The following is an 11,899-nucleotide window of genomic DNA, read 5'->3' on the forward strand; positions in this document are numbered from 1 at the left end:
ATTCTTTTTTAGATAAAATTTTTAATTAATTACAAGATTTTTAACTGCTGAACAAATTTACGAAAATATTTTATGTTACTGTAACATAAATCGATGTAATATGTACTAAATGATAAATGAGATTTTTTAATTTTCTACTCAGTAACTTTCATAATCACCGGCGCAAAATTTGTCCGATGAGTGACTCCATTTATGTTACTAAATTTAATAATTGTTGAAGAAGTATGATTAAATCTATTTGAGAGCTTTTACATAAAATGCTTAATGTTTATAAGAAGAATCATTTTATTTCATCATATGTCAAGAACTACATAGAAGTTATAGAATTTGTAGGGTAGGTCGAAGTTCCGTTGTATGTTACATATCGGAGAAAGTGTTCCAGTTTCAGTGCAAGATTCATCAAGAGGATAAAAAAAGCTTAAAAAGGTCAAAAGCATTTGATGTCGAGTCGAATCAATAAATATTAAATTATAGTTTAAAGAGGACCATCTACGCCAAAAAGTTTGTATTGGCTAGGAACGTGATGTGACATAGAAAATATTGATTTGACATTAAGCCAGAGCTTTTACCAGGTTCTGCACGTGTACGGATGAGTGGAATCTCTAACCTTGAAAATTTTAAACAATCTCGTCTCTATAAGAATAACTGTAGCAAATTTACTTCATCCATTATATAATTAATTGCAAAATGACAGATCAAGGTATATATAATATTTTGTCATTTATATACTTATGTATAATAAAAATTAAGAATAAACATTTATAGCTAGCAATCACATATTACATTTTGATTATTTGGAAAATTTTTGATATTGTATATCTAATATAATAATAATTTAAAAAATTTTATAAATATTTTAAAATTTATTCAGTAATTTTCTGAATTACCAAACTGTTGCATTTTTCTATTGATATTAAATTTTAATATTATTGATAACACTTAATATTATTGTTGATTGTTTTTAATGTTTTTCATTCCTTAGCTATTTCTTCAAAAGATAATTATGAATATGAAATGGATGGAACAAGTGATGATGATAGCGGAGATGATTGGGAAGAAGTGACAGAAGATTTTGAATCTATACCGTGCCTTTTTTGTAATGAAGTTGCCAATAACTTTTCTATAGCACTAGAGCATCTAATAGCTTCACATAGATTTGATTTAAAAAACTTTATAATCAAACATTCTTTAGATACTTATTCCTATATTAAATTGATTAATTTTATTAGACATAAAAATGTTTTACCTGATCAGCTAAATGCATTGAACATAAAAACATGGGAAAGTGAGGAATACTTAAGACCTGTTATAGAAGATGACCCTTGGTTAATGTTTGGTAAGTATGAATACAATTAAATTCATTACAAATTAGTGTTTCTTAAATTATATTTGATTTTTCTTTATTATTTCTGCACACAAAGATATTGAAGATTTAGAAGAAAAGACAACGAAGCCTATTGCATATACTGTGAATTCAGAAAATGGGTGTGTCACATTATCTGAGGCACATTTTGCCGAATTACAAAGAACAATACAAACACTTAGAGCACAATTGGAACAACGTGAATCAGCATGTCTTTTGGCAATACAGGTATTCACACAAAAAACTTAATGTCTATATACAAAATAAAACAGATATTAAAACATTCAATTCTAGCAAATAGATGAAATGGCAGAAAAAGCACAAAAATTGATCTTAGATGGTGATTTAGATGAAAACAATGCTCTCAGCTCTTCTGGTAATTCTAATTGTAATGTTGATAAGGGTTACTTTAATATTTACAGCCATTTTGCTATACACCATGAGATGTTAACAGTATGTATATGTATATTTTTTTAATAATGAGTATGATTCTTTAATAATGAGTACAAGTATTTTTACAGGACAAAGTACGAACCGAAAGTTATAGAGATGCATTCTTAACAAATGCTAACAGATTTGGTAATTGTGTGATATTAGATGTTGGTTGTGGAACTGGAATTCTGTCTATGTTTGCAGCAAAAACTGGATGCCGCAAAGTAATTAGTGTTGATCAATCAAATGTAATATATCATGCAATCGATATAGTGAGGTAAATAGAGTATAATAAATAGCACTTTCAATATTTGGTTTTTCTTATCTAACATGATCTTTTTTAATATATCATAGAGAAAATAATTTAAGCGACATTATCACTTTAAAAAAAGGTCGGCTGGAAGACATTAATCTCGATGAAGATAAAGTAGATGCGATTGTGTCTGAGTGGATGGGATATTTCCTTCTATTCGAGGGTATGTTAGATACAGTGATATATGCGAGAGATAACTATTTGACTCCTGGTGGAATACTTCTTCCTAATAGATGCACACTCAGTATTGTGGGAAGTGGAGATACTAGTATGTATCTTTGAAATAATAGAATTATATAATATTTTTAAATTTACTCTTTCTATTTTATTATTTTTATCTTATCAATTTTTGTAGGGAGATATGTCGAACTTATTGATTATTGGTCGAACGTGTATGGTTTTAAAATGAGCTGTATGAAAGCGGAGGTTTTACGCGAACCGAGTATAGAGATTTGTAACGCCGACGAATTAATAACTAGCACTGTTGAGATACAAGCATTCGATTTATACAAAGTAACGAAAGATTGCGTAAATTTTTCATCGCCTTTCGAATTTAAAGTAAAAAAGACTGGATCGTTAACTGCGATTGTTGGCTATTTTGATATCTTCTTTGACTTGGACAATCCAATTTATTTTAGTACGGGACCTTATTCGCCTCCAACACATTGGAAGCAAACAGTATTTTCATTGAATGAACCTATTAGCATTACCGAAGGTAAGTTAAATAAAAGTTGAAATAAAAATTATTGATTGTCAAATACAAGAAAATAAATATAAGAATTTTTTATAGGGGAAATTTTACGTGGTAAATTAGTCTGTCGTAGACATGTTAGAGATATTCGAGGACTCATGGTTACAATTCATATTAAGAATACTAGCCAGGTTTATTACTTAGAATAATCTAATGATATTCGCTTTGAAGTCTACTTAATAGACGTAAGTGCCAAAAAGGAAAAAAAAAGAAAAAGAAAAAACAAATAACATAGGGTCCATAACAGCTTGCTGGCTATAAAATTGTTGATGACTATCATTAAAAATTAAATAATAGATGAAATATGGTTTAAAAAGCGTAGGAAAAATCGTTCAGTATCCGTATTTTTTATAGGATCGTGATTTACATTTTGAGTCCCTGTAAAACTGTAGAAATCGTATAATCTCGTATAGATCGAAAGGTTTGACTCCTGCAATGATGAAGATAGATATAAACAATCTATATATATAAGATTTTTTTACTTTATTATATACTTTTTTTTTAATATATATAACCAAAGATTATACGTTGATTGTTTCCGTAAATTATCTTACATAATCACAACGCACATGCTTTCTACAGGATATCGTCGCAATTAATGCGAACTTTACGGTAGAGATTATTTACGATTCGTGCCTTTTTGATAGTCGATAAACTTAAACATTTATAATTGACCATAAAGTTAACATTTTGGAAGATTAAGTAGTTCCGAGAAAAACGATATGATAGCGTTTCATTTTACAGTTCTGTCGAATTATGTAAAAAATTTTACGATGGTGTTAAAAAAGATATTTAAGTACATACCCGGTTGCACAAATATTCTATTGATTCAAATAATGATAGTTCCAAATTTTTTAAATATTTCTTAATGATCATTTTAAATAATAATATTTTGTATTTGAAAAATGTATTTGAAAAAAAATGATCAAATTTAATTAGTGCAGTCGGGATTACTTTACGCTTTTATTACACAAACAACGATTTCGAGTTAAATTTAATCCAAGAATCCTATAAATAACTTCAACAAATGAATTAAAAAGGGGATATGCATTATTTTTACCAGCATATCTTCTTCCGCCACAATACTATGTATCTTGAATTTCAATATTTCATACTTGTTAATGACTAATCGAATCGTCCAGAATTTATTTAAAAATACAAATATTTTTGCCAGCTTTCTTGCATGTGCTATTGTAGAATAAGTATCCACATTTAATAATTAACCGTTAATGAAACGAAAATGAATTAACACCAATTATAAATCCGATATTTCATCTAATATAATTTATAAAAAAAAATAATGTGATTATACTTCTTCTCGATTTCCTTTAAGACTATTCTAGGAAAAGAATTTATGGTGGAACTGTATTGGTTACGAACCTATAAAAATTTAGTTCCCTCTTTTGAAATTGCCTGGCATGTTATTTGTAACCCAGGGTCAATTTAAAAAGTACTTATGCTTCCAGATTAAGGTATGTAATACAACTCTGTGATATAAAAAAATAAGTAATAGTAAATTTATTTGATTGTAAGTCAGAAGGAATTAATGCCTTCCTTGATTATAATATGTGTACTTTTACATAAGTAATCTATTACGCTAATACTTAAAATCAAATAAATTGAAAAAATCTTACAAGTTTAAATTATTTCGTATTCACATTTTGCTATCACGTATTTCTATAAATTCAGTCATACATATAAAAACCTCGACATTTTTATTCATTTATACTGCTTTTTACGTTATTTAAATCTAGTCAGTATGTATCATCTATAATACTAGATCTTTTCTTCTTAGTCTTTTATTTAGATTATTGATTGCAAGTTGATGCTCAAACGTTTCGATTCAATTAACAAAATACTTTCACTTCCTTTTTCAATATCAAAATATACATTGACAAATCTCTAATTGTAGAAACGTTATCTTTTTAAAGCAATTTTAAGATACATCCTGTGAGCGAAATTCACAATAGGTCGCAAACGTTACTTTTACTTTTTTGTACAATTTTTATAACAAATGCAATCCTAAATTTTTAATATCGGAAGTTTGGATTATCAGTTTGCCAACCCTTTGCATTTGGTCCAAATTGATAAACTAATCTTCTACCGAGTACAGGTTGAAAAATTTTGCTTTTATAATAGTACCTGAAAGAATATTTTTTATATAAAAATATTGCACAATCACCAAACATAATTTAAACAAAAAGTGAATGAAAAATTACCTCATTGCTCGACTCAGTTTCTCGTACGTCATTTTTGTGTTTCCTTTTCTTGAACCCCATCGTTTCGCGACCTCATCGCTTTTAACGAACCGAAATTTCGCTTGAGAATAATCTTCCCAACAGATTAAACTTGGACACGTTTCTCGATTACGTAAGAGGTCCCTGATGAATTCCCAAAGCTTTCCCTGGCTAGTAGCTATATAACATTATATTGGTATCATTACATCATTGAATTAAGAAATATATACTTTAATTCAAAGTAAAAATGCTTACAACTTTTTTTTGGTTTTAATACCCTTGGCCTCCCTGGTGGCCGTTTGGTAGTTTGGTAATCAATACTATTATTATCTGATTCTGCATCTACAAAGATAAAAACAATATTTACGTACTTTATTATAAAAAAAGATAATCATTTCGTATTAAAAAATTCGAAGGATTTATATTACCTGATGTACTGTTGGAATTAATTCGCGCATATTCGTCTTCGGAATGAGGATGGATGGTATTAAATGGTGGAACTGTAATTACATAGTTTTGTTTTTACTAACTACTAATGACGACTGATTCTTAAATAAAAACTATCAATGAGATACAGCGAAATAATATTATGGTAGTTTATTACACTATTATTTTTTGTTATCAACATTCACGCGTAATCACAATTACATACGTATATTCGAGATATGCTGAGAGTGGAGTAGGTCATAGAGTCGATCTCCGTACATAGGATCATGGTTGATAAAATCGTCTCTGGTAAAGGTGACCAACTCGTTTCCTGGTACCGCAAGACTATGTTGTATCAGACTATACGGTTGTCCGATATAAGATGCCGCAGACATCAACCAGTTTATTGTTTCTTCTTGACACCAGTTTCTAATAGGTTTATCAGACCAACCGGTACCATCAATTTCATTATTTTCATCACCTGTTGAATTGAAAAAATTGATATAAGTCGAAAATGAAAAATATATCAAGATAAAATGAAACGTACTTTTATAACATCATAAAACAAGATTATCTTTTAGAACAAATTGTTTGGAAAATATAATTACTACATAATAGCTGGTTCTATATGATTCTATATATAGATATATAAATAAATAATAATAATATTTTATATTGTAAAATGTATATTAATAAAATGTTAATGATATATTAATAGAATTAATATAATACTAATTATAATAGTGACGTTTGAAGGTATAGATATAATCATTATTAATATAAATGAAAATATAGGTGAATTACCAAAGTAACACTTTTTTCGGGGAGGTTCGTAACTACGCGTGGTCAGGGCATTAGTTTTCAATGTGACCAATGAGTCCATGTCCAGTACGAAATGATCATCGTCGTCATTTAGATTAGGAAACGAAGGGCACACCTGCAAACAGAACATATCGCATGACAAACAAATCCGAAACGAAATCGGGTTTCTACGTTAATGACCTTGTTGGCGTCTTCAACCGTCTTGTCTCTTTTTATCGCTAGAGACTGAGAAAAACGAGATCACTACAATCTCGTTTCCTTGGACTGGCTTTTATGCGTACGACAAAGATATATACATATATGTATGTATTTACGTCTCGATTCTGGGCAGAGCATCTACATAAAACGGATATCGGTAATTTGCAATAAATAACCGCAAATCGTTGTTTCAAATGTTATTTATTTTGTATTACGTGGCTTCGAACGCTTTATGCAAAGTCAAGCATGCGGTAAATGATAATAATATCTTATATTAGTAAATTAGTGTGCATATAAGTGTTGCTTAGCCGCAATTAACTGATATGTAACATTATTGTTCCAAGTATCATATTTTTATAATTATTTTTGTCGTGTTTCATCTCTTTGTAGTAGTTTTTTCTTCATAATTTCCAAATATTCAATAGAGAAAGTATCATATTTTAATTTTTAGTCTTTAAGTTATTATTAAATTTTGTATGGATGCATGTTAATCCGTGTAAACTTATTTGGACGCTGTAATGAGTGCTATTGATATCTTTTGATATATTTTCTTTTTTTTTTAATAATATGTATAAATGCAGCATATATAGTTTGCCATAAAAGCATTTGATACAACGACGGTCAGTAGATAGTCATATAGCCTTTTTTTCGATTAAAAAATTCCAACTAGCATCTGTGTCAATATTTGCGCAATAATTTTCTGTATCAATACAATTGATACAGCATTGTCAGAAATATTGTTCTGTTTCGTAGAATTGACAACATTTTATTGCTCTCACAAATCATTTCACTAAATCTACAAATGCACTTGTTTCGCACTTAGGTGCGAATACTCGTACGATATAGACGCTCGAGTTATCGCGTCGCCGATCATCATCACTTTTCGTAGAAACGCAATTTTTACAATCTTTCAACTCTTTTCCAAACAGAACGATAAACTCTCGTACTAACTTGATAGAAATATGTTTTAAATTTTTATTATATCTAAAGAAAGAAATGAAACATCGTTTGATACCTCGTAAATCGGTTGTCAAAAACTTCGAACAGTTTTTCTATTTATAACTTCTTCTAATTCTTTTTATTCGTTACATTAAATTTACAAAAATCTTCGATTAATCATTAGAAGTTAACACTGTAATTGTTCATCTCTCTATTCCACTTTACCTTAGTCTAAAGTACATTAATGGCATTTCTTACGATATGCACGTATGAATTAAACGAAATAGTTTTCCCAAACGTTTTATAGCTTTCCGTTTTTCATACTCAAATATCAGTCTGGAATTCGAGAAAAACACAGTACTTTTTTAGAAAGTTCATTATAGCACACTAGCGCTTCACGCGGTGCAGTACTAACAAACCTTTTTCTCTCTAGCACGTAAGGCTCACACATGCGTTCCTTCTCCAGAAAGATTACAGAACAGGTAAACAAGTAAAACTCATATAAAATAATCAAAAAACACCGTACAATCCACTAAAACCAATTCAAATAATCCAAACAACAACTTTACAACTTTTTTAGGTAATCGTAACTCACCTCCACTAAGTCGGTTCTATCGTAACTACTGAACGGATCCATTATTAAGTTCATTCGATTCTTCAACTAAGCAAATACAAAGACTGTCGTACAAACGTAACAATATGTTCGTTACAGAGAAGTGTCACGATTTACGCGAAGGTAAATGTATGTCACAGCGCGGCGTGAACAAGTCGCATCACTGTCTGTTGGAAAACAGATCGAAAACAATTATACTTCAAACTAAACACGAGGTCGCGGCGTTGTCCCGCAACGCGATACTGATCGCCGGTCGCCGAAATGTCTCTGACGAAGACGCCAGGCGATGTGGTGACGCGAAAGACGTCAGCGGGAGTATCACGGGGACGGATAGCGCGGAAGAGCAGGTTTCAACGGGGATTTCCCGCTCTTTGGAATTGACCAATCATCGGCGACGTGCTTCACGATAGCTGACGCAATAATTGCGGATACACACCATTGGCGGCGGTTGCCGAGATCCGGAGAATTCGAGACGAAAACGCAACCGAAAATATAGCTAACGCGACGGTTATTCCCCAAGTGGCTTCATTATTTTGCGATCCAACGAGGTCGACCGGACGGTGCACTGGGGTATCCGTATCATCGAAAATCTAGCCGAAAATTCATCTTCTTTAATTTTTCCTCAACTGTGAAATTTTCATTCTTAGGAAAAACCAAAGCAGGAATATTATATTTACAAATTTTATTTCTGCACCTTTGAAGTGATACATACGTGTAATAAATAAAGCTAAATTTTGATAATGGTCTCCTCAGCCCTTATATACCGTATTTTTTATTGTTGTATCAACTACTCTCTTATGATAAACAATATTTTAAAATGGACTATAATTTATTCATGTTTTTTAAGAATGTCATGTATCACTTAAAATATCATCCTGTTATATTTCAGGATACATCCCAATTTTTGTAAAAAAAATTAATTGTAAAGAATGCTTTGTTACGCTTATAGTATAATCGCTCGAATTGAATTTCTTTAGCTATTGTAAGTAGAAATGATAATAATGTTACGTATTTTTTAAACCACTAGAATCATTTGGAATTAATTTGATAATGCGGAATCAATTTGCGATATAATGCAAGAGCGAAAGTTTAGAAAAAGAAACGGAATATCTTGCAGACTTTCGTCGAACCAAGAAAATTTTTAAGAAGAACCTCAAGCGTTTAAACACAAAATGCATATCTCGCTTAAAGTAGAAGAGAAGAGGGTTGCATCATAAGGGGTTATAGTGTACTATTCAAAATTCCGACATGTAAAATAGATCCTCTGGTTTATATAAAAAGAGAGTTTTTTAAATATATATTTGGGCAAATATATGTTATGAAAAATTCATATGTGGCGTTTAAAATACGTTTTTTCCAAACAAATACATAGGTTGTTTGCCGCCAAGTAGGAACACGTGTGGCGAAGATTCGAGTTTTCGCAGTTCAAATTACTAAATCAACCAAACGATATCAATCTTTTTTAAGGTTAAAAGGTTGTACGTCCAATCGGTTGTATATAAAATGATTCCGCAAAAACAAATAACAGATAAGAAATGATCGAATGTAATTAAGTGTGCATGTCTGTGTACAAATATCTTAAATATACTTTATACTTTCATTAACTAAACAACGCATGAAAGAGTTATCGGATATAAATATGTTGTCATAGATGGAATTTCATTCAATGATTTAATGTAATGATTTATAATAATACTAATTTGGGTCAGTAAGGTAAATTTTTCTAGTGAATAATATGCAGTTATAGAAGCATATAATTAATCTATTTAGTTAAATATATTTTAATTTCATGAAATATTTAAATTCGACTGCTTTAATTATCTTATAAAATCATTCTCACTCTTTCCAATCTTTTATAAAGATGCATGCGACTTATATGCTGTATTTACAGATATCATTATATTAATGTCTTCAAATATTTCCAGTCGATCGATATGCTGTTGCGCGAAGCCAGAGTCTTGCGGTTAATCTAATTTCCATAAAATGGAAATCGCTATCGGGTTTCGATTTTTTCCTGGAAGTATCTTTTTAAAAAAAAAAAAACATTTATTGCAAATCAGCAACGATTCAACGTACGAAACAGTTACGAAATAACCAGGAACAAAAATTCGTCTGTACGACAAGACTTCGTCGGTATTCCCGTGACATTGAGGCGTTTGAAGATCTCTACGAAGATTCCATTTTTTTTCTCTCTTACAGCGTTATTAATAGACACAAGTTGTTCGTCGCATAATTCTCAATAGATTGACTAGCTAGAACCAGTGTGAGAAAAAAAGAAAATGATACTCTGCAATAATGTGCACGTATACCAAATTTTCCTGGAATGTTGGAATACGTTTACATATAGTAGAGGTAAATAGATTGTCAATAATACGGAAATTATATTTTTAAACTTTGTATGTATCATGTACTATACATTTCAGAAATATTTTCAATGGATCCACTAATGTGTCCAATTCGTACGTTCTACCCTGTATACATATAATATTTCCATCGCATTCGTCCAGACAAAATGCAATATTCGAAAAAGCTTTTCACATTGGCGGCGCCTATGGACTCGTTTATTTATAGTACGCCACGATGTCTCGACATCGGAGTGTAAACATGTCGGTACTACCATGGACTTCATTTTATTTTACGATGTACTTTTCTCTCCTTTTTTCTCTCATGCGCCTTCTTTTTTTCTTTTCCTTTCAATTACGTCTCTACACTGGGAAGAACGCGCTTTTTATCATAACCGCAATCCGTGAAACTCCTGGGGATTACTAATAACTGATTCGAGGAACTGTGATCGCGCAAACCTCGCCGAGCTTTGATTTTATATCGGCTCTTTCGAAACATTCTGTTTCCTGTAGAGAAATTGAAAAATCAACGAATAAAGTAAACGAAGAAGGAAAAAGGCAACAATGATAAAGAACAAAGATTATTTCGGTTCTGATGTTAATTAAGGAAGTTGTGGTATTTTAATCAGTCTATTTCATAAATTTAGACGAAAAATGTAAGGATTACATATCTGTGGTTCACTTTAATCGTTCTTTCATTTTTTATGCCGAAGAGTTGAAAAATTCCCCAGTAACTTCCGAACTTGTTCTTCCAATTGCGAGTCACTTTGTTTTTTAGCTCGAATATAGCCTATAGTACTCGTAAGATGAATCACTGACCTATCATAAGAATTGTGATAAAGACTCAATCGGAATAACAAATGGAATTTTCTTAAGGAAAACCTGAATATAATTTCTAAGGTCTCAGAGATTCCCATCCTTTGTATTACTTGGTAAAGTCCTTCTTTAAATTCTAATAATTTTATTAAACTGCGATCTTGTCGATGTTGGTATATACTTATACTACACACGTATATACTTACTTCGCAGTTGTTGCTGAAATATAAGAAATGGTCGTTTCGTTGGTTGTCCAGGTTAAAGCATCCCTGATCACATTTACTAGGTTACAGTTTTTGTGTATCTCGGTTTGCTCCACTATCCAGATAGATGTTGATTAACATCAGGAAGACCTATAAGGTGTCCCAATAATCCTTTGATAATCTTTGTTATTTTTAGAAATGAGATGTAAGGTCACTTACAAAGCTTGGATATTTAAAAATTTTACAATTATTTTTTAATTATTATATTACGAAGAAGTCCATGACACGTAAAGATAACATAAATAATCATTTCTTTATAAACGGAAGATTTTCAAATATTTCAAATTTACATCTGTTGCAATATTGTATTGATATAAATGGTCAATATTTTGGGCATCTCTCGTTCTTTTGCCCCTTCGTTTATTGTCGAATGAGATTGTATTA

The 11,899-nt window shown here is 30.7% G+C and overlaps 2 protein-coding genes and 1 long non-coding RNA gene across 5 annotated transcripts; 2 read left to right on the plus strand and 1 right to left on the minus strand.

The window, feature by feature from the left end:
- Window positions 1-332: 332 nt before the first annotated feature.
- Window positions 333-3,187, plus strand: LOC126870872 (protein arginine N-methyltransferase 3). The gene is made up of 9 exons (XM_050628980.1): window positions 333-501; window positions 573-700; window positions 983-1,336; window positions 1,422-1,591; window positions 1,658-1,816; window positions 1,885-2,072; window positions 2,150-2,376; window positions 2,464-2,823; window positions 2,899-3,187. The coding sequence occupies exons 2-9, from the start codon at window positions 688-690 to the stop codon at window positions 3,006-3,008; spliced, it is 1,581 nt and encodes a 526-aa protein (XP_050484937.1). The 5' UTR covers window positions 333-501; window positions 573-687; the 3' UTR covers window positions 3,009-3,187.
- Window positions 3,188-4,354: 1,167 nt separating this feature from the next.
- LOC126870882 (ETS-related transcription factor Elf-5-like) lies at window positions 4,355-8,224 on the minus strand. 3 transcript variants are annotated; one of them, XM_050629017.1, is made up of 8 exons: window positions 8,077-8,223; window positions 6,525-6,680; window positions 6,327-6,459; window positions 5,749-6,003; window positions 5,525-5,596; window positions 5,352-5,438; window positions 5,079-5,274; window positions 4,355-5,001 (listed from the first exon to the last, which is right to left on the minus strand). In XM_050629017.1, the coding sequence occupies exons 3-8, from the start codon at window positions 6,403-6,405 to the stop codon at window positions 4,890-4,892; spliced, it is 801 nt and encodes a 266-aa protein (XP_050484974.1). In that variant the 5' UTR covers window positions 6,406-6,459; window positions 6,525-6,680; window positions 8,077-8,223; the 3' UTR covers window positions 4,355-4,889. The 3 variants fall into 3 exon arrangements, with proteins under 3 accessions (XP_050484974.1, XP_050484972.1, XP_050484973.1); XM_050629015.1 differs by lacking the exon at window positions 6,525-6,680 and having other exon boundaries at window positions 8,077-8,224; XM_050629016.1 differs by lacking the exons at window positions 6,525-6,680; window positions 8,077-8,223 and adding an exon at window positions 7,707-7,809.
- Window positions 7,829-10,661, plus strand: LOC126870890 (uncharacterized). Its single transcript, XR_007691468.1, has 3 exons — window positions 7,829-7,963; window positions 8,062-10,446; window positions 10,518-10,661. It is a non-coding gene; the product is annotated as an uncharacterized LOC126870890 (long non-coding RNA).
- The last annotated feature ends 1,238 nt before the right edge of the window (window positions 10,662-11,899 follow it).

This window comes from Bombus huntii, chromosome 11 (assembly GCF_024542735.1).
Source record: "Bombus huntii isolate Logan2020A chromosome 11, iyBomHunt1.1, whole genome shotgun sequence".
Lineage (NCBI taxonomy): Eukaryota > Metazoa > Arthropoda > Insecta > Hymenoptera > Apidae > Bombus > Bombus huntii.